Below are 26,318 nucleotides of genomic sequence, written 5' to 3' on the forward strand. Positions count from 1 at the left end.
GGACAGTCATAATATCTAGCGTTTAGGCACCGATCAGCCGCGGTGTCGCATGGTATTGGTTACCAGACCTAACAAGAAGGTGCGAAGAATGTCCGCTGCGGGGTGACAAAGACGTGAGCGGGCGAGACACCGCATCCCACGTGCTGAGAGACTGGATGATTGGATGGCCATCATCCAAAAAACGAGGCAACTGCAGAGCGACCGACGCAGCTGCAGCCTACAGCGATCTTTTGACTGGTCTTACTGCTTTGAATCAAGTCATCACATACAGAAGAAGGTAAGAAGCAAAGAGACTGTGCTGAGATAGTAAAATGTGTAGTTTGCAATATGTAATCCTCTAGTATAGGGAAAAGACAGGGTATAAACAAGTTATAGCAAATGAATAGAACAAGAATCGCCAAAATGCAAAAGGCACCTCTATCCCAAAAGGGGAGAAGTCGAAAACTGTAGTCTAGAAACGAGAACAATCAAGCAAGTAACCGCTTACTCGCTCTTTGCCTTCTTGGCCTTCTTGGGCACACGAGCGAGCCAGTAAATACCGACAGCAGCAAATGCGTTGAAGATGATGAAAGCCCACATTATTCCAAAGTTCCTCCAGCGGTGGCTGTATGAAGAGCTGACTGCGGCAAGGAAAGAGTTTGTGTCTGCGATTTGGCAGAACTGGCAGTCCGAGGTCTGGTTGTTCTGGAGGTAACCACCATATGAAGCAATCCAGGGATCCATGAACTCACCACAAGTCTGACCTGCGGGTGATCTGAAGTTGAGGTACTCGTTGGAGGCGCAGACCACGTTGGTGTTGGCGACCGCGACAGACAGCATACCGTCGACGAGGTAAGAGAAGGGCGACAGGCGGTACATGAAGATCCAGAAGCCAGGCATTACGGTAGGTCCGACAAGGACACCACAGAAGATCAAGGTCAAGGAGAACATCAAGTTGGCAATGTTACCACCGGTCTCAGCGAGATCGATACCAGCAATGACCATGTTGGTGAAAGTCGAGGTGAAGAGAAGGAATTGCCAGACGAACAGGAAGAAGAGACCACCACGCTCCGTGACTTGGTTGTCAGGAACAGCGTTGCGGTACAGGCCGATTGGATAGTAGAAGCAGAAGAAGATGATCACGGCACCGAGAGAATTCCAGGGCAGCTCGACGATAATGTTGCTCAGCATGAAAGCCTTCCAGGAGTAGGTCTTGGAAGGGCGCTCGCGAACCTCGTACAAAGAACGCTGGGTGACGAAGTGGGGCATGATCTGCTGGACGAGTTGACCAAAGATGGTGAACAGCATGAAGATGGAGAACACTAGATGTAAAGTCAGTATTGTTTTTACGTTCAAGTTGGTAACTCCCATTATCTCCTACGAGAGCACAGGGCGACGTCCTCGCTATGAGAAGGCACAATGGTTCCAAGATGAGGGACGGGTCCAAAGAGAGCAGACGTAATGTCGCTTCTCAATGGATGCACTCCTGTTTCTCGAGACCACTGTGCATTTTCATAGCTGCACACAACCCTCCGCACACGAAAGATGAAGGTTCTTGCTTGACTTACTCTGATTCTGAAGACCTTGCTGAGAGTTCGGGGCCTTGAAGAACACGAATCCAATAAAGAGAGCGGAGAAGGTACACAGAGCGAGCTTGGAGAAGATGTAACTGGGGGTTCTCCAGTACTGGATGAACACACGCTTGGTAACCTCCATGAACTGAACACCGAAAGGTGCAGCGAACTCACGGAAGCTGGTCTGATCGTTAGGGTCGGTCGAGGGCTGAGTTTGCTGAGGACGTTCGTGGTGGAGTCTGGCGAGCTCAGCCTTGGTCTCACGGTACTCCTCGCTGTCGCGCCAGGTCTGGTGCCAGTCGATATCAGTGTGAGAACCAGGAGCTGCGCCGATAACCTCGAGCATCCACTCGGCAGGGTTGGCATCCGGAGGGCACTTGAAGGCACCATTGCGTTCGAAGTAGGAAGTCAGAATGTGCGAGCCCTTGCCCACCTCACCGAAATAGATAGTTTTGCCACCTTTGGCGAGGAAGAGAAGACGATCGAAGCGCTGGAATAACATGGCAGAAGGCTGGTGAATGGTACAGAGAATGGCCTGTCCAGACTTGGTAAGTTTCTCCATCAAATCACAGATAGCCCATGAGGTTTGCGAGTCAAGACCAGAGGTAGGTTCATCAAGGAAAAGAAGTAGTTCAGGCTTAGCAGCGAGTTCGACACCGATGGTCAAACGCTTACGTTGTTCGACGTTGAGACCTTCACCAGGAACACCGACAACAGCGTCAGCATAGGCTTCCATGTCGAGGAGCTTGATAACCTCGTCGACATAGTCGAGCTTCTCTTGACGGGAGACGTGTGCGGGTTGACGGAGGAGGGCACTGAAGTTCAGAGCCTCACGAACGGTCGAAGTTTGAAGATGGAGATCCTGCTGTTGAACATAACCGGTTTTTCTCTGGAAGGAGTCATCACGGGAGCGTCCATCAACAAACATATCGCCTGAAATAATTCCCATAGTTACACGAGTGGCCAGTACATCGAGAAGGGTAGTCTTGCCTGCACCTGAAACACCCATCAGGGCAGTCAAAGTACCAGGCTTGACCCAACCATCGACATGGTCAAGGATTCTGCGATCTTCCTTCTTGATCTTGATGTCGTAGCAAACATCCTCCCAGTGGAAGATGGCAGTCTGCTTTTGGATGATGTCGGTGGCCGCAGTGTCGCCCTGATGCTTCTCAGCAACAGCTTGACCAGCACCAGCGGCCTCAATATCGTCGGCGGAGTTCTTGGTGAGGACAGCAGGTGCGTGACCTCTGCGGAACACAAGGACTTCACCCTTGGACTTCTTGGCCGAGATCAACTCAGTAGCTCCCAGGTAGAAGCACATGAGGCCAATCATGAAAGCGATTACGATTCCGAAGTTGCGCCACTTGTGGCTGTGGTAGTATCCAAACGACGAGTTGATGTAAGCGTCGCCATTGACGAAGTTTTGGCCCGCAATCGCGCCAACTGTGCTACAGACCTGGGTCGATTGATCGTAGGTACCGTAAAGAGGGACAGGTGCTGAACAAGGGTAATCTCTTCCGTGGAACTCGTTGATCATGAGAGCCTCAAATCCATATGCGACAGGATCAAGGTAGTTGATCCATCGACTCCATCCAAGCATGTAGCGTGTGGGAATGGTGAAACCGGTGAAGATGACAATGGCCAAGATCAAGATAGCTGCAGGAGCCATGGCTTGAGACAAGGTACGCGAGACCGATGCGATTGTTCTGAACAACATACTCATGGTCAAAGTCAGGAAGAAGGAGATGAGCAGGAAGAAGAAAAATGCTCCAGGTTCGCGGCGAAGGTTGGTCATGAAGTAGAGTGTCAGGTTGAAGACGATTGCGTTCAGAATCTTGTAAGGCATGTCCGTAAGCATAGAAGCGAAAGCCTCAGCAGAGGGGTGGTAGAGAGCATAGCGAGAGTGCTTTTCGACAATGGGTCTCTGAGCGTAGAGGGTCAGAATTTCGAGAGCGGAACCGAAAGCGTTCATCAAGATGGCAAAAAAGAGAAGAGCACCTCTGCTGTAGAAAGAGTCGGTGCCGTTGTCGAGGTTGAAGAAGAGAGAGCCAATGACCAAGGACATGATGAAATTGCCGAACAATTGTGTGAATGTTAAGCTGGGATCTCCAATGAGACGCTGGAATCCACGCCAAAGACACAGCTTGACTTGCTGGGCGTAAGACAAGGTATAAGGAGAGGCGGTGCGCTGGCCCTTGGCCTTTTGAGCCTTGCGCGATGCAGCAAATACTTCGGTTGATTGACCGCCGAAGGGGTATTTTGTGCCGAATTCATCGATCTGCTGTAGGAGGCGTTCGCGCTGAGGGCTAGCCTTCCAGCAAGCAGCAAACTCATCGGGAGTTCTAGGCACTCTGCTCTCCCAGCCCTTACGGACAACGCGCTCTTGAGCTGAAGTCATGGAGGTAAGGAAATCGGCATCGGTCTGGCGGTCTGGACACTCGAACCCAAGGCTTTCGAAGTAAATCTTTGCTTCGGTGGTGCCACCGAAGAAGATTTGACGTCCCTCGTACAGTACGACGACCTTGTCGAAGAGGTCGTAAGCAGCACCGGGTGCTTGGTAGATGGCGACCATGGGAGTGGTACCAAAGAACTCGGAGGAGAGACGCAGCGTCTTACAGAATTCGACAGCGTTGGCACTGTCGAGACCACGAGTCGAATTGTCCCACGCCTGCAGAGGAGCACCGCTCAATGCGGCTTCAGCGATCGAGACACGCTTTCTCTCACCACCGGAAACACCACGAATAAAGTCGTTTCCAACCTGAGTGTTGATGGTGTGAGAAATACCGAAAGTGGCCATGATCATATCTCTGTTGACTTCGGCCCATCTGACCTTTGAAAGGCCACCGGGGATGGTGCGAGGAGCACGAGCGCGGGCTGCGAAGTACAAAGTGTCGCCTACTGTCATGTTCGGGAAGTGGACGTCCACCTCAGCGGTGTAGATGGCTTCACCACGGTATTTGGTGTTCATGTCCTTGGCTTCGACACCCTGGTAGTTGAGGTAAGAGTCCTTGTCGACATTGAAACCGTGGGTCTCTCCAGCGATTGTCTTGAGGAACGTCGAACATCCAGAACCGGGCGGGCCGAGCACGACCAGCATCTCACCAGGGTTGACAACACCCTCGAAGTCGCGAAGAATATCAATTCTTCTCTGCTTCTCGAGACCCATCAACTTCTTGACTCCGCCAACGACCTCGAGGGCAATGTTGGAGACAGTCTTTTGGTAATCTGAATCGGCACCGAAACCGTGGACGTTGAGATTCTTCCAAGCAACACCAGCGGTACGTTGTTGCACGCCCTCCCTTTGGTTCAGCTTGTACATGGACTTGACCCATTCGCGAGCATTGAAATGGCTGGAAGAGGGGTTGAGTGGTGAATCTCCCTCGTATGTGAAAGGGTCGTCGGGTGCTTGTGACATTGTGCGGCTCAATGTTCTTGCGATCTCGTGAACCTTCTCGTCTCTTTCGTATGCAGCTTCGCTCTGGGATGATGATGGTGACTCTGCAGGCTCGAGCTCCATCTTCTCGTTTGATGGTGGGATACCGTCAGGGTAGTATGTGCCATCGTGGATTCCGGAGTGTGAGTAGTCTTGTTGTTCGGTAGTAAAAGTGGTCGAGGTCTGGCGGGAAGCAGGAATGCGTGAATGCTCGGCGTGGCGATCAGGGTTCAAGTGTGTATCTCGGGTCGAGTTGTCGGCTTGTTCGTGGTGCTCATCATGCTGAAAGGCAGTACCCCCAAGGGCACTGACACCACCTCTCTGGGCTTGCCCGTCGAAGTTGTTGAAGGCGAAGTTACCAACGAGCGACATGTTGATGAATTATCAAATGTCGTTACAGCTAATTGGGGTGATATTAGAAGGGACGAGCCCTTGGTGCAAGCAAGAAATTGCTGCTGGTAGAGGTATGCGTCGTGGTATGCAGCTAGATTTTCTAAAGAAGCAAACGTGCCATCCGAGGGCGAACGGGCTACTCTAAATATTGCCAGAGTTGATGAGGCGTCAGGCCCAAGCAATGACAACAAAAGCGTAGATGACGGCTTCTCAGAGAGGCGCTAGGTGCAATCCAAACCGACTCGGACAAACGTTGTCCTGTAAAAGGGTATTCCGTGCGCGGGAGAGGCCCACTTCCACCCCCCCAGCTCGGGAACAGCTGCTTCCGAGAAGCACTCTAGTCGTCAAAAAATCGTCCCACGCGCATCCTCCCGGTCAATGGCCCAAAAGCACACAGATTAGGCTGTCAGATCTGGGCTAATTGCATGGCGGTATCCCAATCGTCCTCCGCAAACCTCACAGAGCCTTGTATTGTCCGGTCTTGACGACTTGGCAATCATTTGTATGACGTACAGCTTTCCTCCTTCTACTCGTACACTGTCTACAACGGTTCCACGACGAAAGCCCAGCACTTTTCGCTAACCTTGTAGACTCACCGGAGCAAGGTCTTCCCGCCGGTGTTCGAAAAGGGATCCTAAGATGCAGCAAAAGGCCTGCATCTCTGGCAATCTCCTCAACGTGATTGGCAATGTTCTCGGATAGATGCTATCCGTCCGGGATCGCCGTTCCTATGCTTTCCCCTGGAGCTGTACGAATACGAAGCTTCTATTCTCGCGGCATCCACGGATCCCGCAGCCTCGCCTGAATGTTTCATCTGACTACTGTTCACGCCCCACCAAAATTTGCACAAGGAAATTGCTGTACTGTGTTTTCGTCTTTACGATATGGCATGAGAAACGGGGAGATTGCATCCAGAAGCTGAACCCTACTTGAATCTCGCCGTAACATCGACACTCAAAAGCCTCGTCGCAGAAACGATGGTAGCAACCTGTAACAAGCATTAAAGAATGTAATTCCCGGACACACGACATGGATGTTGTTCTTGACAGCTTCGTACTCGTATAAGCACGCGTCCGCGAAGCTTTGATCACCATCTATAAGATGGCAGATCCAGAAACAAGCCCTATCCTGATCGCAAAGACACAGCAATTTCTACGGTCTTCAGAACCATTCTGCTTACCAAGAAAAGAACTGGATGCCTTGGAACCCGAAACACTTTTGTGGTTATTCGTATTCAATCGTACCCATGTGTCGATACAGGGCAAGCTGTCAAGCTAGGACATTATTGTGGGGTATGGTATGCGACACGACATGCAGCTTACAAAGATGTCCGGATTCCTCTTCTCCGCTGGAAGTCTCGACATCCGCTCCTGATCATCGGATGCTGTCTGTATCCGTCTATCCGCCGATCAACGAAGAACGCGATGTAGTCCTCTGGTGCTCGTGCTACTATGGCTGCCTAACGGGGTGACTGTTATCTTACGATTTCTGACCTGGGCAAGCCAAGATCACCGAGAAACGATCAAGTGCTCAACAGGGGTTCATGCAGTGAGTCTGGATTATGCTCACGGCCCACAAGTCGATGTTGTGTACGAGCTCGTATGCTGAAGTAACCCACCAGAGGTTCTTTCTCCATGAAGAAATACCCTGAATGATTACTTTGCAAACCGTGGTGTCAATCATTGTCTCGTTGTCAGTCTCTCAAAACATAGCTCCGGTGCTAGTCCTCGAGTACAGCTGCGCGTCTTTGCATCTCGGCCATCATCTCCTCCATGGAGAAGGGCGAGAGCTACCAACACACTTACATGATCCTTTGTAAGAGGCTCTATCAGCGACTGTCTTGCTTACCGCGACCGTGAAAACCAGCTTTGTTGCTGCCGACTATACGCATCATGTTCGATCCTGAGAGACGACTTCTGGTGAGATCTGCAATAGGAACAATCGCTGGCATCATTGTTCGTGAACCTGCAAAGGTCTGGTATCGTTGCTGCTGAGACTATAATCTACTGACTCGTGAAGACGCTCCTTGTTAGGACGTCCATCGCTGCTTGTCCCGTCTCAAAGTTACAGAATCACGACCTCCTGAAGCTCACTTATCGCCCCAAGTCGTTGCATGTTTCGGCGTCCGGCATGAGTGCAAGTTGACATACACGACTCCCCTCTGCACCCTTAACAAATGTGGAGCTTACCTGGTTACTCGCCGCTCCAGACTGTGATTCGGCAGACGGAGATATCCTCAGCAACCATGGCTGGGTCTATCCGATCAAAGAGAAGGGACCAAGCAGCTTAGAGATGGGTCACAGATGCAAGCAAGGGCACGTATTTGGACGAGGATTCTTACGCAAGAGCAAGGACGCATAATTCCGCCAACGACGATTTGCCCTTGCGTATCACTGCGATTTGGAAATTTACGGCACTTCCCTCGCCGTGCATATCTCTTGGTCATTTAGGTACTATGAAGACGGAGCACGGCCTTCTCGCGTGCTGAAGTCAGTGGCTCTTGCCCGTTCTCATGACCACACTCGAGAGGCCGAAGCCATCACACTGGACGATTCCTTACACATAGGAACACCCACGCTCATCCCACGAGCGGTGATCTCGCTGTTGACAGGCACAGTGATGTCTCCATTGGATATGTAACCAAGGAGAGCCTGAGAAAGATGGCATCTCAATGGATGCCTCGCGTTTTCTGTGGGAACTGTGCATTTATATAGCTGTGTCCTAGATGAATAGCAGGATACAAGGCGAGGTGATGAGATCACGATAGATCAGTTAAGGACACTCGTCTATCATGACTGTGGGTGGATATATTGTATGATTGAGGTACTGTGCAGTTGTATAGCTAGTCGCGGCTTCCTTTTACAACTTGTGTCACGCCCAGAAAGTCAAGCTATGTCTTTGGCGTGAAGTTCTGCGTCTTATTAGGCATCCTAGGATGATCTTGGCTTAATGACTTAGTGGTCCTTGGTCTTTATCAACATCGGTAGTCATATTAATTGTTGCCATTAGACGCTCTTTTCTTTTTTGCTATCTTATGCTTTTGTACACGATAAAACATGCACTACCATCGCCTGCAAACATCGTGATGAAATCTCATGCGTCCTAACTCGCAAACCCTCTACACCTCCCCCATCCTCCCAGCCTCGACATCCCACCCCTCAGGTGGACTCCCAAATGAGTAATCAACCCAGTCTCCCAAAATCCTCCTCACCCCGTCCACCAACCCCTGATCCTTTTTAACTCCTTCCTCATCAACCACAATATCATCCCTCAGATCCCCATACTTGCCTTTGACGCTGACATCCTTGACGCTGTTTGCAGCAGCAGCGCAGGACTCCACTTCTGCAACACTGCCGGGTCCCATGATCAATGCCATGGCAGGCAGACCAGGATCGCGACGAGCGGTTTCGCGGACAGCGAAGCGGAGAGCTAGGGATGCTAAGTCGTCGTTGTGGGAGGCGACAAGGATTGCTGCGTTGGCGGTTGCTTGTCGCAGAGCAGATGGGGCTGGGTGCCAGTCCCCCAGAGATCTGATGTGGTATGTTAGTCTCTCTTTGCCATCGCCACACAAAAGTCCAGTATCTTTCAAGAAAATCACTCACCCAATAGGCACACCCTGAGCTCTCAACAATCCAATGTTCAACGGACTGCTACTACACACCACTTTAACCCCTGCCTTGCCCAATTCCTCCAGGCCCTGATCCCTGAGCTTCGTATTCTGCAGTGTCAACTGGCCCCAGTTCTGCACAATATCCAATGGTCTTCCCAGTTTTTCCTTGCACAACTTCGCCACCCTGACCAACTTCTCAATAGGATATCCAGAAATACCCACATACCTGACTTTACCCTGCTCCACGAATTCCCAAAGCGCAGCCACTGCAGCCACAACAGCATTGTCAGAAACAAACTCGACGTCGTGGCAAAACACCACATCCAAATACGTCGTCTGAAAACGCTGTAAACTCCTCTCTACTGATTGCCTCACCCATTGTGGCGAATAGTTGAATTCTTCGGAAGCTATCCTGCCCACTTTGGTCATCAAAAAGTAATCCTCTCGCGAGTACTTCGCACTGATTGCCGCATCAGAAAGAGCCTTGCCCAGAATCTTTTCAGAGGGCTCGTAGTAGGGTGATGTGTCGATTGTGCGTATACCGTGAGAAAAGGCGCTGAGGATCACGGGGATCACTGGCCGGGTCTCGGCGTCGGCGTTGATTTGGTGGCTCCATGCTGCTCCGCCCATTACGATAGGAGAGATTTCGGAGGGGAGGTCGCCTCGCGGGCGGAGGGGAGTGTCGGTCATTGTAGTTGCAGATCGAGAAGGGGGTTTCTCTGGAGGAGCAAGATAGTTTCCTGGTGGATGGATTGCCTCTGATATCTAGATGTTTCAGGTCCTGTCCAATGGTTGTCGTACTTCGCTGGCAGAGATCAAAATTTCCCGGTGGTATGTAGGTATCGAGTTGGTCAATCGAAGAGACAAGAGACCTCGATAACAAGCAAAAGAATCAGGAGGAAGTTCTGGAAGACGACATGGAACGTTGTCTGAGCATCGTTAGACTTTTGCGGAGGGGGCTTCTTCTTTCGGCCATCCCGCAATTCGTGCATTTAACCGGTGCTGAACGAACGACTGGAGGTAAAACTAACCGATAACGACTTGTGACTCGTATCGCTATGATTCTGAATACTATTGAGGAATTGATGCCTCAGCGTAAAGAGCTAACAAGATGAGTACGCTGCTTTGATAGCCATTCCCTTCTAGCGATCCGCCTTTAATTCTGCACTCATCGATTCCTTCTAATGCTAAACACCGTTCATCAAGACATAACCTTTTCCCCTTTTCTTCTCAGATCAATGCTTCTGCAAGACACTCTTGACAGTAGCAGGAAGCTCGACGTGACCCTTGATCGTTATTTCGCCAATGCCAGTGCTGCCTCCGCTACCAGACTGCAACCATCTCTTCAACAGATCATTGCTCTCCTTGGGCTTGACATCGGGGCTGACAGTGCCGACTGTGATGTGAGCAGTCTCGTTGACACTGCGCCACTGCATACCGCTCTGATCCTTCTCGTCAGGAATCATGCGGACGACAAAGCACATCAGTCTGCCGTCCCAGACAAGACGCTCCAGCAACACTTTGCAGCTGCCGAGAACCGGTTCAGGCGCGGCGTTAGGCTTGCTTGCAGCGACTGTGTGAGCCTCGGTAAGCTGCTGCCAATATTCCTTGTTCTGGGAAGCAGATGCACGGTGCATCAATGTAACATGGAATTCTGACTGAACACGGTTCTGTGTCTGCAACACACGATACGTCTTTGCGGCGTCGGGGTCGGCGTCCCGGAACACTGCGTCAAGGATGCTTACGACACGCTTGGGATCTAGTGTCGCGCTGAAGTACTCGAGCTTAGGAGCCTTCTGTGCTGTCTGTCCGTTGGCTCCATTGGGACCTTGCTGAAGTGCCTTGTTCTTGTATTTGTTGCTTCCACCGATCTCGTGCTTGATATCAGGCTTGTAGTCGTTGAGCGCTGCCTCGATTGCCTTGTCGAGATCTTCAGCAGAAGGCATTGTGCCGAAGAGCTTGGGAAACTCTGCACTAAGCTGAGAAACAACAGTCTCCAAGTTCTCGCGTGACGAAGCTGCAACATTCAGATCGATGATAAGCTCGAAAGCATTGTCAGGCTCACGCTCAGCCCTGACGGGCTCGAAACGCGACATAAAGCCATCCATGATGCCAATAATCTCGTGCTGTCCCTTTGAACCAGCCTGAATGGTCTGATGGTTGTCTCCTCTGGTCAGCACACGCTCTCGTGTAGCCTGCTTGATCTGATCGTAGTTGGCGCGGTCGTGAACGTAGTGGAGAGCAACGAAATGAGCCTGAGGAACAGTTCTTGACACATCGGCGAAGATCTGCGTTCTCTCACGACGTTGGTGGTTGTTTCTGTCGGCAATCATAACTGGGTAGTCAATAAGCCCATCACAGATTGCCTGTGCGAATTTCAGAGGCTTGGGCTTGTGAGTGATGTTATCGTTCTGGATATGTCCCCATCCGAAGAGCTTGCAGAGCGCAAGTGCGACGGTAGTCTTTCCACAACCGATGGTAGCAACAGGTACGAGAACCACATTGCGGTCGATACCCATACCATGTTGATTACCCTTCTCGAGCTCCGCACGTATGATGTCGGAGCCCTTCAGGCCACGTTCCGCCAAAAAGTCGTCTCTAAGCTTGATGATGCCATGGTTCTGATTGTACTCTTTTCCAAGGTTGGGGTCTTCTCTCAGTCGTTTGCGAGCGTAGTGGAGGTATTCCTCGGTGATTTCCTTGTGCTTCCTGTATTTGGGCTGTCGTTCACTGATGATGGCTTTTGTGCATTCTCTCCACTGTCTGTACAAGAGATAGGGCTCCTCAAATTTGTACTTGAAGAACCAGTCCTCGAATGGTGTGTCAGGGGTCTCTCGGGCCTGACATCTGACAACAAAGCCCTCTGTCTCTCTGCCGTGATAGCTTCCAGTCTCTGCAACCTTGTCTAGGAAAGATTTAACCTTGGTGATGTCGGTCTCTGTGATGAACATGGTGTGTTTAAATCCCCATTCCGATGCGAACCTATCGACAAGGTGGTGAGGGTATGTGACGAATTCGGGAAGGTTGAGGTTGATGCCGTGAAGGTAGAGACCAGCAGTTTCGGGGTTGTATGCCAGGACGTGCTCTTCGAACTCATCATCACACAGCTCGGCGACAGCAGTTGCGTTCATGGCACGGAGCTTGGCAGCCAAATCCTTCTTTGACTTTCCGACAGAAGCAAGGTGCCTGTCAACCCACTTCTCACCGGCCACGGCGTGACTGAGATTCGCATCATCACGCGGTCCAGTCGAGTGCTTGCTGCAGACCAAAAGAGAGCCGTCCTCGAGACCAGAAAGGAAGATGATGCAACCGTTTTCCTTTACACTGAGCTCATAAGGACCTTTTGTGTTCTCCTCGACGTTCTTCCACTCGGTCTTCTTGACTTCGCCGTGGTTGAAGAACTTGTCGTATCCTCTAGTCACAATCTCAGGTTCACCTTTTGAGTTTGTGGTTGTGAAAAGACCTCTGGCATAAGTGGGAAGGTTGGGCTTCTTGTAGTCCCAATCCTGCATTTTCCAGGAGTCGACACTGATTTTGGAGTTTGTTACTTTGAAGGTAGCCTTTCTGCATGAGAAACCGCCTTTTCCATCTTTGCCCTTGAGATGGCTGGACAGGCCGCGGATCATCTCAGACACCTCATGGGCATCCTGAGGACGGTAGGGAGCCTGATCGTTGTGAGCCATGACTGATTAGTTGGATCAAGGCTCAGATGAGAAGAGGAAATGGATGAGATTTATGTGTGATGGAATGCTGATGGATGGCAAGAAAGTGTTTAAGCGCGAATTGAATTTTCGAGTCATTAGCGGAGATGCGGTGGGATGAGACTAGATTGCTCCTTCCTATTTCCACACCAATCTTCCACCGCTGCGGCAGTTAGCACGACTCTAATCAGACTGTGGCTCGTAAAGGGTTGACGAGATCCACCTTTTGATCAGTCTTGTTCACAAACAACTCGAATTGGACCAGATCAACCTGTGAAGATGTCGACACCGAGCACATGACTCGCGCGGTGTCACGAACGGGCAACTTTTCTCGAACGAGGGGCAACACCCTGACATCAGAAAAAGAAAGAGCTCTAGACGCCGCCTGCCGCCAACCAAGGACTTCTTCAATCACTCTACTCATTCACTCACACCAAACACTCAACACAAAAATAACACCATGGCGCAAACAATCGACAGACTCCTCAATCTCGTCGTCGACAAACCCGACCAAGTCCTCCAACACCTCCAATCCCGACCCAATCTAGCCTCACAACAAGACCGCCACGGCTACTCCCTCCTCCACGCCTCCGCCTCCTACAACCACCCGGATGTCCTGCGCACCCTGCTTTCCACCTACTCAGTAAACCCAAATCTCACCGACGAAGACGGCGAAACCTGTCTCTTCAGCGTCGAAACACCAGACATGGCCAAATTCCTCATCGAGCAATGCAACGTCGACCCAACCCTCCGCAACGAAGAAGGCCAAACGGCGGCAGAAAAGTTTGAGCAAGAGGGTGATTTCCCAGAGGTGGCTGCGTATTTGGCGAGCTTGGTGCCGGGAGGTGCTGCTGCGTCTATACTGGCGCAGACGGGGATGCCGAGCGCGCAACAAGCTGCTGATGGCACGAGTCAAAGCACAAATGGCATTGGTGCTCCGCCGCCGCTGCCTCATGGTGTCAAGATTGATTTGGGCACGATGGGTGAGGATGAGGTTGGTGAGGCACCAGACCCAGAGTTCAGGAGGAGGATTGACGAGTTGGCTGCTCGACCTGATTTCCAGAGTGAAGAGACACAGAGGGAGTTGAGAGAGTTGGTGCAAGATGCATTAGGTGGATTGAGAGGAGAAGACAGGGACGTAAGACAGAGGACCTCGTGAAGCTGCAAGATAAAAGCACAATTCAAACGACTAGATGGATACCTACACAAACTACCAATGCCTCACCATATACAACACACCCTCTTGCTCCAATTTATGCAACAATCCCTGCACTTTACTCCTCTTCAAGCCCTCTCTAGCCGCAACCTCCTCCATAGCCCTCTTGCCATCAAAATGCTTGACCAAAACACCCCAATGCTCCTTGACCTCCCCATCCTCCAGATTCGCCCCAATATGCGCCAACCATCTACTTTCCTCCGTGGAAGCTTTATGCGGCGACAAAACCAAAGTCTGTCGATACGTCCCGATATCCGTCGAAGGCAATGCTGCGGAGTGAATGGTGGACGCATCATCTTCGTGGCCAGAAACACTGCTATTCGACAACACCGAAGGAGACGAAGGCGCCAATTCCTTACTCGCATGTAAATTCGGCGATGTATCTGCGCGTTGGGGACCAGCAGGTGGGGGGATAGCTGTCCTTCCACTGCCATTACTTCCTGCATCGCTAGCGCTGGCTGATCTACTCAATGTAGGCGAAAGCAGTTGCGCGGAGGATACACTCAATCTACTGCTCGCAACCTCTGAGATGCCGCCGTCATACGAGTCTTCAGAGATACGTCTGGTATCCGCGCTATGGCTGCTCAATCGCGAGTGTGTTGCAGCAGCAGAGGTCTTGAGGGCAGAGGGCGGTCGCTTGGCCATCCTATCCTCAAACTCCTGTTTCAATTTCACTGCCACGGCTACCTTGACAGCAGGCGACACCTTGACCCAAGCGAAAGTTCGGAGTTGCGTTGCCCAGCCGCCTCTCAACAGCCAAGCCAAGATGTCCATATAAGCAGGTTTGTGGTCCTTGCTTGGGATCAGAAAGCCATATTGGATGGGCTTGCCACTCAAGTTCTGCAGCATCTTGGGCAGAGAAGGAAGAGCAGAAAATTGTTGAGCGTATAACGGCATAGCTTTGGTGAGTTGACGCATATCGCAGTTGGGTGATACAATGTATGAGTCGCGGATATGGAGGGGAGGAATCGCTCTAGCACGACGCCAGTAGATGAGGTGACGAGCGAGGAATTGTACATCTGATAGTGGTAGAGATAGAGCGGCAGAGAGTTTGGTCAAAGATTTTGTAGGCGTGAGTTCACGGATGAAGAAGGCGAGGGGAGAGCCCGCTTCTTTGCCATCACCTTCGATCTCTTTGAGCATAGTGTCTTTGTCTTCGAGTAGCAGAAGAGCTGCGTGTGGACTTAGACTTTGGCCATCGTCGGATAGACTGTTGGCAGTAGTGAGCCACAGACCAGGTAGTTGTGGCTCTGTAGGCGTAGGCACATAGGGTGTCGAGATGGCCTGTGGAATCTGGATGCTCGCCTCGAATCCTTCACCAATACTGATGTGCGCAATCTTGTTGCTCGCAATGCTGGTATACAGGATAGCGACTGCTTTTGCCAAAGAACAGCTAGCTATCAGAGTCGGCCATAACACAGACATGGGTGTTTTGTTCTCCTTTGCTTGTGCTTTGAGCGACTGCATCTTCTTTGCATCTTGGTATATTGCATTCGAACGTGCTTGCTCGTAGCGAAGGGCTTTTGCAAACTTTTTGACGACATTGTCGTACATTTCCTGGAGACGAATATGGTACTCCAAGGCTGGAGGGTTCATGACGAAGACGACGTGAAACATGGTCATTTCATCCTGATTGCTATTGGCACTGCCTGTCTCCGAGGCAGCTTCGGACATTGCGGGTTCTGAGGGGAAGCTTCCAGGTAGATCTCCGTTCTGAGGTGGTCGTCGAGGTGTCAAGGGTGATAGAGGTGGGCTGAACATATCGTTGTCTTCAGCACCTTCTTCGTCATCATCGTCGTTCTCATTATCGCTGCCACTGTCGTTCCCGTCGTCTTCTTGTCCATGGCCTCCCTGACTGCTCTTTCCGTCCTTTGTAGAAGCCCTCCTCTTGGTCTTCTTCTTCTTCCAGGTGCCATCGTCGCGCACAAAGATGGGGTATCCGAGAAACACGAGATCGTCCAGCATGACCTCGAAGCGCTTCTTGTGCATGCTCGACGGAGGCGACAGCATCATCTCCAGCCCTTCGACTGGATATCCCAATAGTTTCTCCCATTCGGGTGTATTCCGCTTATCGGTCGTGTTCTCGTGCCGCGTGGCACTGGTGTTTCGATCGTGTGAAGCATTATTACTCGCAGCAGCCGGCGTGGGCTTGTCGGCAGGCGAAGAATTCAAGTCCAGCACTTCGACATCCAAGTTGTCGAGGTCGTCGTCATCCTCGTCGTTGTCTGGGGCATCCGAGTGCAATGTGCGTGTAGTCCTTCTGGAGGAGATTGTCTCAGCAGCACGGCTCTGCGATGCGATACTGGGTCTTGCCGTCTGTCGTGAAGACGTGGTGCTCTCGTCGTCGGAGACTACAGTCTGGTCGTCATCCGAGGAGCTTGCTTCTTCAGAATCGCTATTGGCAGATCCAAAGTGCCATGATGTATTGCGCTGCACGGCTTCAGGGGTGCCCGGATAATGAAAGACCAGTCGCGGACCTGATCGCGTTCGGATGATGACTACAACAGCCACCAGCGACGGGTTTGGCGGCAGGCTGAATGGCCTGATGGGCATTGCTTGAATGTTTTGTGTTTCTGTTTCTTGCTGTCTTGCAGACGGTGCGTCTGTGGTTCAAGTGCTGTCGCGTGCCATACTAAGCCACCAAATCAATTTACCACACCGAACCGACTTGGTAGGCCAGCTCAGATCTGCTATAGCTTTCAAGGCATCATAATCTGTCGCGCCAGGTTCAGCTCTCTGTATAGAAGCTCGTGCTTCATCACTCTCCAAGCTCCCCACAAAACCCCGACCTCGGCCAGGGCTTCGCCGACAACCGGCCAAAAGGGGTACATCAAACATCTACATGTCTTCCCAAGTCCAGTCCGACCCTTCGACAGCAACTGACACTGACACTGACACTGACACACGACCACGTGGATACCCAAGCCGCTGACTGTCATCTGCCAAAGTACAGCACCGCACGGAACCCACGCTATTCAATCCCAGCGCCACGGGTTCTCCAGAAGAACCAGCTTCCCCAACAACTATTCGAATCCTTCAGCTAGACTCCCAATTGCCCTTGACTCGAGCAAGTGACATCTGTATCAGCACGTATGTCGTATGGTCTTCAGCTCCGCAAGCCACTTGACGCTTCTTCCTGCCTGTTTTTCATTGCGATGAGACATGGCTTGTTCGACATTTTGTAGGACATCGAGTCCGGTCTGAGTCGAGTGATGACGGCAAAACACTTGGATGGGAGAGACAATCGCCTTGGGGATGTAACCTATCTACTAATCATGACATATTACAACTTGGACTTCTATGTACATGAGTCAAGCATGTTCATCTCTCTGTAATCTAGACGCATCTGCCATCCCGTCCATCGACGAATCGTAGTGTTCTCGGAGAGACGACCTCAGAAGCGCGAAGACAAAGGCTAACAACAGTTGCGATACAGTCGTTCGATGATGTTTTGTTTAGAGTTTGTTCCTCGTTGAAATAGGCGTTGACATATTGTACAACCGAATCACTGACTCGCTTGCTCTCTAGTTTCACTCCGGCCGAAGAATGGTCTCGGTCTTGCTATAACGGTGCGAATCCCAAGTAGTGGATGGGAATGGATGTTGTCTGGATCTACCTCTGCGGGATGGCAGGTTACGCACCATGTCTTAGTCGCCCGGTATTCACGAGTCATGGGTAAGGACTGGGCAGCGGGCATGTGATAGCCAAGGCTAGGCAACCAGAGAATCAGTAGTGCGTATAAGCCGTGACAAAGTGGAGATTTCGCAACAAGGGTGAGAAGAAATACAGCAGTCGTGGAGGTTTGAACAAGTTGTCTTGGTTATTAGAGGTAGGTGTAGCTTGACTAGACGAGTGGTTTTCAAGAAAGGTGGGTATCTAAACTGTTCTGTCGATGCCGGTTGTTAAAAAGTATGCGAGGAAAGAAGTGGTTTGTTCGGTCGCTGGTCTGATATGTGAAAAAGAAAAGACGGAACAGCCACCAGGGCGTTTTGTGTTCTGTAGACTATACCCGTTCGTAGACATAGGTCGTGTCGTCTGATGCGTAGTCCTTGCTGCTTTCAATGGAGCCACTCGATCTCGAGGCTGCTGCATGTCTCTCTTCTGTGGTGGTGACTTGCACGCTCTTGCTGATGCCGTGGTCCCACGTCTTCAGAGGTAGCATGTCCCTGTCATCCTCCGCCAGGTAGATGTTTTCTTGGCTGTTGTTGTCGTGGATCCCAGATACAGGCTTTGCGCCTGTTACAGTAGTGATCATGGCGTGGTTGTTTCTTGCGCCGTTCTCGGCACTGTCCAGAGGGTTGCCCTTTCTGCCTGCTCTTCGTCCTTGCTTGGTAGACCATTTGAGATTCGAGTTTGTGGGTCCGCTGCTGGGGGCATCGGGAAGAAGAGTAGGGAAGAGCTTCTGAACCAAGGGCCGGAGGGTGGCCAGACTGGCCGCTGAGATGCCAATGCCCACCTCGACAGTACTCCAGAGAGCAATGTAAGTAGAAGTGTAGAGGAACTCTGAGATGATATGTCAGCATTTACACTTTCAATCTCAAGCGTGCAGTGTCCTTACCTCCTTTGTAGGTTCCGAGTTGCTTGACATAAGGAAGGCGAACCAGGGTAGAAAGAGATCCAATAGCGGCGAATCCAAGAATAGCAGCTACCACGATTTTGGTGTTTCTCCTCATGTTCAAGTCCTTGACAATGAAGATGGGCAAGATGCCGAAGAAGAAATCGGCGCCTCCATTGAGAACAGATGCGACGTACGAGATGACAACCAGAACCATAGGACTGATGCAATGTCCTTTTGCGTTTGGTGAGAAGTCCCAATAGAACGAGATTGGTGTACATTGGAAGAGAGCAACCTGTGAGTGTTAGCATATTGCCCATTGGAGAAATTATGTACCTCCACATACGAAAAAGTAGATCGTGCCGATCAACATGGTAGCCGCCATCATAATGCGGATGAAGAGAACGTGCGTCTTGTTCTGTGTGATTCGCTCCAGGAACAGGCCGACAGCAACTTTCAAAACAGATGCTGATGCAGTATAAAAGACTTCTGCAAACATCCAGGCAGCAAAACCGATAGGCAGAGCTTCGTCGGGAATGTCTTTGCGGTGTCTGCCAATACCATGTGTTACTGCTGCAGCCTGACATGACAGATACCCTGTGAACAGAACGAGTGTGACAATCATGGCAACGTCATCCCTGCCGAAAGACTTGATCATGCAAGTGCTATTGAAGTCAGCGACCTATAACAGATTGAGTCATGGCAAGACAGATAGACACATACCGGACATAGACACGCAGACCCACGATGACCCATGTGAGAATCCAGAATGTGATCATGACACCCAATACTTGGGGTCTGAGATCATCTCTGTTGGCCATGCTATTGGGTAGTCGATATATCGTGATATGGATGTCGACTCCGATGTGGCTCTTGAAGCAGACAAGAAACAGAGATCAAACACTGATCGGTAGTCAGAGGGCCAGGAAGACCGTGCGAAGGAACAACCCCAGATCGAAGGGAACTCAATGGAAGAATCCGAAGCAGGAACTGACATTCAGATGTCAGGCGCGCGGGAGACATCGCCATACATATATCAAAAAAGAACGCAAGGACCTTTTGAGCTCTGGGGCATTCGGGCTTGTCCATGGCGTACTTCGACAAGGTAGTTGCCCAGCTCACCCACGAAAAAGGCTCAATTAGCCTGGATCAACCACAGGCGAAGCAGAACACTCAATCGCGCCCGGTGGCTATCGAATTAGGGCGCGCCCTTCCGCGGCTTTGGGGGTGGGCGAGCTGCGACCACGTTGAAGTCATGGACCAACCGACATGGTCAAGGTACTCGAGGCACGGTACCTGGAGGATCTCAGCCACGAGAGCGGCTAGGCCATCCTTGGGCATTTGCACCTGCAGAACAGCTCCCAGATGAACGGCGCCGAAATCTCGAACATGCTCTCGGGGCGTCTCAGGTCTTTGATTAGTGGGCCCCGAATCCAGCGATTTATGCTAAGCACTTGGCTCATTCCACGTGAGAGCAAAAAAGTAGGCACTGCACCAGACTGCTCGTGATTAGCAAATTGTGAATTGATTGACATTTCTCTATTCAAAGACATTGCGGTGTGAACTGAAAGAACGGAATGGCTTTGCGAGGAGCCCCTGCCGATCGCATTGCGCAGCACGATGACTGGTCACGAGACATAAACGAATTGAGAAGTCTTGTGCTTCTCCTGCTTCTTGCATTTCGGAGGCGTGACCGAAACACTTCAAAAGGTACAAGAGTACAGGCAAAGCCCTACAGAAAAGGCACGGCAAAGCTGTTATGCACAACATCCAAGGAGCATACACGCAGCGGATGATGTAGAAGTCTGAAAAGACTTTCGAAATAGAATTTCACGAACCACTCAAGGTTATGGGTTCGTTGTCGCAGCACGCGAGCACGGTGGGAATACACTCGCACGAGGCTTGAGGCTTGAACTTTGGCCGCAGCTGGCTGATCAGATTGCGCAAAGAGATAAAAGGGGGGGATTCAAAAGCAGCATAAGATCAAGGGCAAAGTATAACTTTGTCATCCTTCGCACGCCCGAACAGATCCATGACCAATGCAGGAGTCATGGGAAGTGGAGAGCTTCGTGTTTCTTTGCACGGCATGTTGGTGACTTGTTCGTAACGGTCGAAAAGCGAAAAAGCATATCTTTCCACCGCTTCGAGCCTATTTCGTCGCCATCAGGGAACCGCGATTCAGAATCTTCGTCAATTGGCTTGGCTATATTTATTCAAATACCCTGGTGCTTGGAATTGTCGGTGCCAATGTCGGCATCATTACTACTCTGTGGGCTGCACTCTGGTAGGCTCGAGGGCTGATCGAGAGTCTTGAAGCTGTGCCAATCTTCATCACAATCGAAAGTTGCATGAGTCGTACTGTTCATTGTTGATACGAAGGGTGCTGCATATCCTGGCAGATCGAGGGATTTTGGTAACGGTAAGCTCCAGGCTTTCTAGACCTCTGCCTTCATCTTTCTGAAGAAGTCCATCACACCAGTGAAGACAACGAGCAAAATACCACCACCAGGGCCCAGTCTCAAGACCTTGGGCAAGAAACCCTTGTAGAGAGCGCTGAAGCCCTCCTCCTTGTACACCGTGCCCAGGGCCGGCCAGGCCCAGTTGTACTTGGGGATGCCTCCAGGCACTCTCGGGGAGTTTTGGATTCTGCTCTTGACGACATCCATGGGTGTGTTCAGGATTGTACCGACAGTTCCACCGACAGCACCCGAAGCCAGATCATTCAAGACTTGAGACTTCTTGTTGTCGGCCTTGGGAAGGAGTTCGCGGACTTGGAAAATGCAGCCAAAGTAACCGGCGTTCCACAAGATGTGTCTCCACATTGTACTCTCCAGACCTTGGTACAGAGTGAGAACACCCTCCTGCTGGACGACCTTGCGCACACAGTCTACCAGGCCGTTGTACTTGTGTGATTGTGCCTTGTCTTGCAGACGGATCTTGACCAACTCGAAGGGAACGACGACGAAAGCCTCGGTGGCACCAGCAGTGGCGCCGGTAAGAACGGAGAGACCTTGGGTCATCTTAGGGATGCCGAAGGCATTACGGTAGAACTTGCCCCACTCGTCGTTTGCGGCAAACTTGGTCGCTCTGAGGATGGTCAGCTCATGTGTGGGCACTTTCAGGGCGAGAGTTGCAACCTCTTGGGGGCCTCCATGAGGATAGGAGCCTCGATTCCTCTGTACAGCCTCGAGAAGCCCTCATTGCGGACAATCTTGCGGAAGCAGTCGACCATGCTGTTGTAGGCCTCCTCACCAGTAGCGGTCGAGCTCTGGAGTTGGATTCGTGTCTTTACGACGTCTAGCGGGTACCTAGAGAATAGTCAGATCAGGCGATTTTGCGGGTTGAAGAAGGAGCGGTGGCATGTACATAACAAGAATCTAGATAGACATTAGCGATATTCGGGTGAGGATTGGATGGGGGAGATGTGTGTACCTCAGAGACACCAGCGACGGCACCAGCGATGAACTGGTAGACGAAGGGAAGGGGCTTGGGCTGCTCAGACATGACGGGCGAGTGGACCGAGGCGAGATACAACGAGTGATGGTATGTACAAGTCTACAGGTCAAGCACAATGGAGGTTCAGACGCGACGAATGATGGGCAGGTCGCGACGGGTGATATCTGCGGGCCGACGTCGCTCAAGCAGTTGCCGAAGCGGAGCCCTCGGGTGATAACAAGTCTGTTTGCGCATTTTCCGAGGGTTTGGTACGAGTTCATACAGGTCTTCCCACTGCTGTTGGGTGTACACGTCTCTGTATATCCATTCTTGCATGGCCAGAGTGGTGTGAGACAAAAGTGAGTCGGTAGGCGGTATCTCGCACAAGCCCGATAGCGGTGTCGGCGATTCGTGGTCAGCAAGCTGCAAGACTTGTCTAGAGAAGCCGCCGAGGGTACGTCGCTGCTCGATGGACACTGTCCTGCTTCTCGTCACTCTTGTACATGCCCGCAGCTACACAAGTCATATAGTATTGTATTCGGGGAGGCAAAAGTGATGATGATATAGCAGTCACACAGATGTTTCGGAGTCCGGCAGGAGTCTTACTCCGTCATAGATAGCCCTCGCGGTGTTCGGTCCCTGCGCCTGCTCTTGTCATGGATTGTGCGGGGCGCGGCCGTCACGGACCCCCTGGGCCCTTGGCCGGATCAAATTACAAGCGCGGCCGAGTGCTCTGGCCAGCATCTCGAGACTTAAGACGGTCAACTGCTGTTGACATTCTGACCATGGCAGCTGCACACGTTGCAGTCACCATCGCGCCGCCCTCCCATACACCTTCGCCCGCCAATCACTGACCGAATGCCGACAGAGCGCGCCGCTCACAAGAGGCCGTTCGCTGCCTGGGTCAAGCGTCTGACCAATCTGCACCCCAGCAGCAAAAAGGCAAAGAAGGCCTCCCAGCTCAAGAACAACCCATACCCTCAATCTGGCCGCCTCCAGCAATGTCGTCAGGAGTCCCGCAGCTCCCAATCCGCCTCGGACAATGCCAGCTTGAACGTCCACCACACTCGCGACTCGACCACTAGCAGAACCTCGTCTCTGTCGGCTCCTCCTGTAAACAGCAACCGCTCCCAGGCCAACACTGTTGCCACCATCCCAGAGACCATCGCCTCAGATCGTGCCTACTTCAAGTCGTCGACCAATGATCGAGGCGGTGCCCTGAGCTCAGTCGATGGAGCTGGACCCAACAGCACCTTTTCCTCGCCAAACCAATCCCAGCAGTCGCTCACCACTACTCTGACCACCATCCAATCTACCAATAACCACCTCAATACCGCTCAGCCTCACGCCCACTTCTCACAGCAACCTCCTTCTGCTATTCCTCCTCACCTTGCCGCCAACACCAATAACAACAACAACAATCCCAATAACGACAATGCCTCAATCCTGACATTGGCTTCCTCTTCCAAGCGTCGCCGCCGCTCTATGGATACCGATGCATCTGTTCGCGCTATTGCTCCCAAGAGTATGTGGGGCGACAGCAGAGAGTCTCTGCCCTTGAGTCTTCTGAGTGCCAACGTTGATCACACATCCACTCGTTCTGCAGTTGGCCCTCTCATTAGTGCCGAGCGCGCCAGCATCTACTCGTCTCGCGACGTCTCAGCTCCTGCCATTGCTTCTGATCGTAACAGCTACTACGCTGCAAGCCACAGACAAGTCAGGGATAGAGAGCGGGACAAAGACGGTCATCGCGACCGTGAGATTGGAGCTGATGGCAGAAGTATCAACTTTGATGCCAAATCACTTAACTTTGATGGCAGGAGTTTGGGAGGAGACGTCTCTAGCTTGAGGGGCTACGAAGGCAGTGTACGCAGTGGCGCCCTGGGCCATGGCCGCAATGATAGTATCCCTAGCGGTCAACCAAGTCCCATGGTCGGTGGCTCTCCTTTGCTGAGAAGACCTTCCGGTGCTCTGACCTTCAGCTCCGATGTTCGCGACAAGGAGGACCATGAGCCTACCGAGCACAAGAGTCATGCTTGAGATGCACTATCTCATGCCATCTTTAGTCACGACCGGGGAGGGCATACAGGATTATGCTTTTGTGTGTTTAAAGGCGTTCAAGGAATCCGGGTCTGGCCTCTTTCCTGTACATTTTGTTATATACCCCCGTCTGTAATTTCGCAGACTCTCGAATGGTTTTATCGTACAAATCTTCAATAACTGCTGCAAAGTCTCAATCTTGATCTAATGCTCGCTATTATTCCACACGTTTGACAGTGGGGACAGATCCTTCGCGTCATATCCACACTCCACCTTTGATGTCTACCTAAAACGACTGCCAACCCCAAAACTTCTGTTTCCTGACTCTCAAACATCAAACACATTCCTACACTCCGAACAAATGACAGACGCCTGGTTCGAAAACAGCATAGAAAAGTCCGGCCCCGACGGCGAAGGCTGCCGTCACTCAAAAGCAATGACATCAAAAAACTACCTCCGCAACCTCATCCCCGTAACCGCTGCTGCCGAACAAATCACTAAACCGACAGAGGACTGCGCATCTCCAGGTATTCCTCTGCTATACCTGTGGGGTCTGCTTCAATACGCCGCAATCGAGATTCCAGGCTGTCAAAGCAAGATTGTGGATTTGTTACTCGAGATACAAAATCGACCTGATGTGCATATTACAGAGCAACAAAGGGAAGGTGCGCTCAGTGACTCTCAATGGACACTGTGGAAACATTTACCGCATTTTGGACATGATCGGTTTCGATTTGAATTGGTGGATGTACTGCTCCCATTGGCGAATCGAATCTGCGAAGTACCAGACTGCAGACACAAAAGTAAGAATTGCAAATATTGCTTGTGCGGATGCTTTGTTCGCTGTTTCTGGTATCTTTGGAGACAGGAAGTGTGTAGAGGGGTTGGCGAGGTTGGCAGATACACTTGAGGATGAAACTGCGGTGTTGGTTATTGAGATGATCGTAGTCAGGGGGTGGGTGGAAAATGCTGGGGAGGTGATGTTTGAGATGTGTATAAAGGAGTTGCAGGATTATCGTCTGTGCAACGCGAAAGAGTTGTCAGAGGATGGTGGAAAGGGGCAACGAGAACTTTGGGAGGGAGAGGGTGGTGCGAGTTTGGAGAGATGGCGGTTCTGGAAAGAGAGGTTGGGAGATATCGAGAAGAATGTCGAATTGGTGGAGGAAACTAGAGAAGCCGCGAGGGTCTCACGAGAGATCATGGAGAGGTATTGATCATCCTTTCAGGACGGGCATTCGATGCAAGAGAAAAAGGTATGTTTCTTGCGCCACCCTGGCCTTCTATGATAGCTTTTAGTTGACCCTCTTTGACATTGAAGATCCTCAGATTGAAACTGTCTCGCAGTCTCGAGGATCGAACTGGACTCCGACCCACCCTTTGGGATGATGCATCCAACGAATATCCTGATTATGCGTTTGTGACAGGCTTTGATTGTGGTTGGACAATCCGCAATCCGCATTTCACTATCCCGTATCTCAGGGTTACAATCAGACTGTACCCAGGGCCGGATGATACTTGGGTATGAGGGACTTGATGCATTCTACTAGTCGAACTCGTGTGGGCAGTCTTGGATGTGAAGTCATCAAGATTTCCAGCCGACCGATCGCTGATATCACCACTCTCCGTGTGCTGAAGTTTGTAGCTCGCGCGCTTCTCTCACACCTCTCCTGCAAAAAGCATAGAGAATGATCTGCCTATGGAAAGGCACAAAAGTTTCCAAGCTAGGGACAATACCGAAGAGAGTCAAGAGCACACGGTCTTTCAATGAACACTGCTCGTTTATAGAAACCACTGTGCATTTTTACAACTGTTTTTAGCACACAGGAGGGCAGTGCCTTAAACATTCATCAGCACTGCAGCCCTCATTACCATGAAACATTGGAACATCTGGTAAGACCAAATCCTCTACAAGTCCCAGCAAACAATGCCAGCAACTCATTGAGAAAAAAGTTTCTTCTGATGGTTCTGTCAAAAGACAAAAACCACCAAGGACTGTTCTCCGAACATCCCTTCATTCACAAACAACTCAATCTCGGATCACAGTTGCTTGCAAAAAAAAAGCACTCAAAACCTATTCAACCAAGCAAGATCAGCGGCATAGTGCAAGAGAAGTTCCCCAAAAGCTCCGGACAACTCATCACTTAAAATGAACCAAAGTTAGCCTCTCTAGCTCTCCCTTTCCCCTCTACACTTCCCTACCAGGGAGCAGAAGTGCAGAGAAATCAGAGTAAGTTATAAAAAAAAAAACCAGAGCCTCGAACAAGATACTTTCATTATTAGCACGCGCAATCCTCTCTAGCGTTTACCAATCTGCCAGGTGGGGTCCTTATGTTGAAATGAGATCCCTGAGCCCGCCCAGTGCTTCAGTCGACTCGTACAGAC

General features: G+C 51.2%; 9 protein-coding genes across 9 annotated transcripts; 3 read left to right on the forward strand and 6 right to left on the reverse strand.

Annotated features, from left to right (window-relative positions):
* Positions 1-483: 483 nt before the first annotated feature.
* On the reverse strand, positions 484-5,358 carry M436DRAFT_42992 (uncharacterized protein; the record flags this gene model as incomplete). Its single annotated transcript, XM_013573613.1, has 2 exons — positions 484-1,301; positions 1,548-5,358. 2 exons carry the CDS (start codon positions 5,356-5,358, stop codon positions 484-486), a joined length of 4,629 nt encoding a protein of 1,542 aa, XP_013429067.1.
* A 3,139-nt stretch (positions 5,359-8,497) lies between these two features.
* Positions 8,498-9,679, reverse strand: M436DRAFT_80469 (Aldo/keto reductase; the record flags this gene model as incomplete). Its single annotated transcript, XM_013573889.1, has 2 exons — positions 8,498-8,909; positions 8,982-9,679. 2 exons carry the CDS (start codon positions 9,677-9,679, stop codon positions 8,498-8,500), a joined length of 1,110 nt encoding a protein of 369 aa, XP_013429343.1.
* A 545-nt stretch (positions 9,680-10,224) lies between these two features.
* On the reverse strand, positions 10,225-12,672 carry M436DRAFT_71493 (tRNA ligase; the record flags this gene model as incomplete). The annotated part of the gene is made up of 1 exon (XM_013573807.1): positions 10,225-12,672. One exon carries the CDS (start codon positions 12,670-12,672, stop codon positions 10,225-10,227), a length of 2,448 nt encoding a protein of 815 aa, XP_013429261.1.
* Positions 12,673-13,150: 478 nt separating this feature from the next.
* On the forward strand, positions 13,151-13,849 carry M436DRAFT_43015 (uncharacterized protein; the record flags this gene model as incomplete). Its single annotated transcript, XM_013573619.1, has 1 exon — positions 13,151-13,849. One exon carries the CDS (start codon positions 13,151-13,153, stop codon positions 13,847-13,849), a length of 699 nt encoding a protein of 232 aa, XP_013429073.1.
* A 51-nt stretch (positions 13,850-13,900) lies between these two features.
* On the reverse strand, positions 13,901-16,459 carry M436DRAFT_42449 (uncharacterized protein; the record flags this gene model as incomplete). The annotated part of the gene is made up of 2 exons (XM_013573507.1): positions 13,901-15,973; positions 16,088-16,459. The coding sequence occupies 2 exons, from the start codon at positions 16,457-16,459 to the stop codon at positions 13,901-13,903; spliced, it is 2,445 nt and encodes an 814-aa protein (XP_013428961.1).
* Positions 16,460-18,299: 1,840 nt separating this feature from the next.
* Positions 18,300-19,267, reverse strand: M436DRAFT_33908 (uncharacterized protein; the record flags this gene model as incomplete). The annotated part of the gene is made up of 4 exons (XM_013573416.1): positions 18,300-18,409; positions 18,465-18,756; positions 18,808-19,126; positions 19,185-19,267. Coding segments are annotated over 4 exons (804 nt in total), but the record flags the coding sequence as incomplete, so codon positions are not given.
* Positions 19,268-20,896: 1,629 nt separating this feature from the next.
* Positions 20,897-21,965, reverse strand: M436DRAFT_42947 (putative mitochondrial 2-oxodicarboxylate carrier protein; the record flags this gene model as incomplete). Its single annotated transcript, XM_013573606.1, has 4 exons — positions 20,897-21,548; positions 21,599-21,769; positions 21,828-21,838; positions 21,894-21,965. 4 exons carry the CDS (start codon positions 21,963-21,965, stop codon positions 20,897-20,899), a joined length of 906 nt encoding a protein of 301 aa, XP_013429060.1.
* A 789-nt stretch (positions 21,966-22,754) lies between these two features.
* On the forward strand, positions 22,755-23,936 carry M436DRAFT_62443 (uncharacterized protein; the record flags this gene model as incomplete). The annotated part of the gene is made up of 1 exon (XM_013573728.1): positions 22,755-23,936. The coding sequence occupies one exon, from the start codon at positions 22,755-22,757 to the stop codon at positions 23,934-23,936; it is 1,182 nt and encodes a 393-aa protein (XP_013429182.1).
* Positions 23,937-24,297: 361 nt separating this feature from the next.
* M436DRAFT_71499 (uncharacterized protein) lies at positions 24,298-25,150 on the forward strand (the record flags this gene model as incomplete). The annotated part of the gene is made up of 2 exons (XM_013573808.1): positions 24,298-24,684; positions 24,725-25,150. 2 exons carry the CDS (start codon positions 24,298-24,300, stop codon positions 25,148-25,150), a joined length of 813 nt encoding a protein of 270 aa, XP_013429262.1.
* Positions 25,151-26,318: the final 1,168 nt, after the last annotated feature.

The sequence above is a fragment of the Aureobasidium namibiae genome (assembly GCF_000721765.1).
Source record: "Aureobasidium namibiae CBS 147.97 unplaced genomic scaffold scaffold_5, whole genome shotgun sequence".
Taxonomy (NCBI): domain Eukaryota; kingdom Fungi; phylum Ascomycota; class Dothideomycetes; order Dothideales; family Saccotheciaceae; genus Aureobasidium; species Aureobasidium namibiae.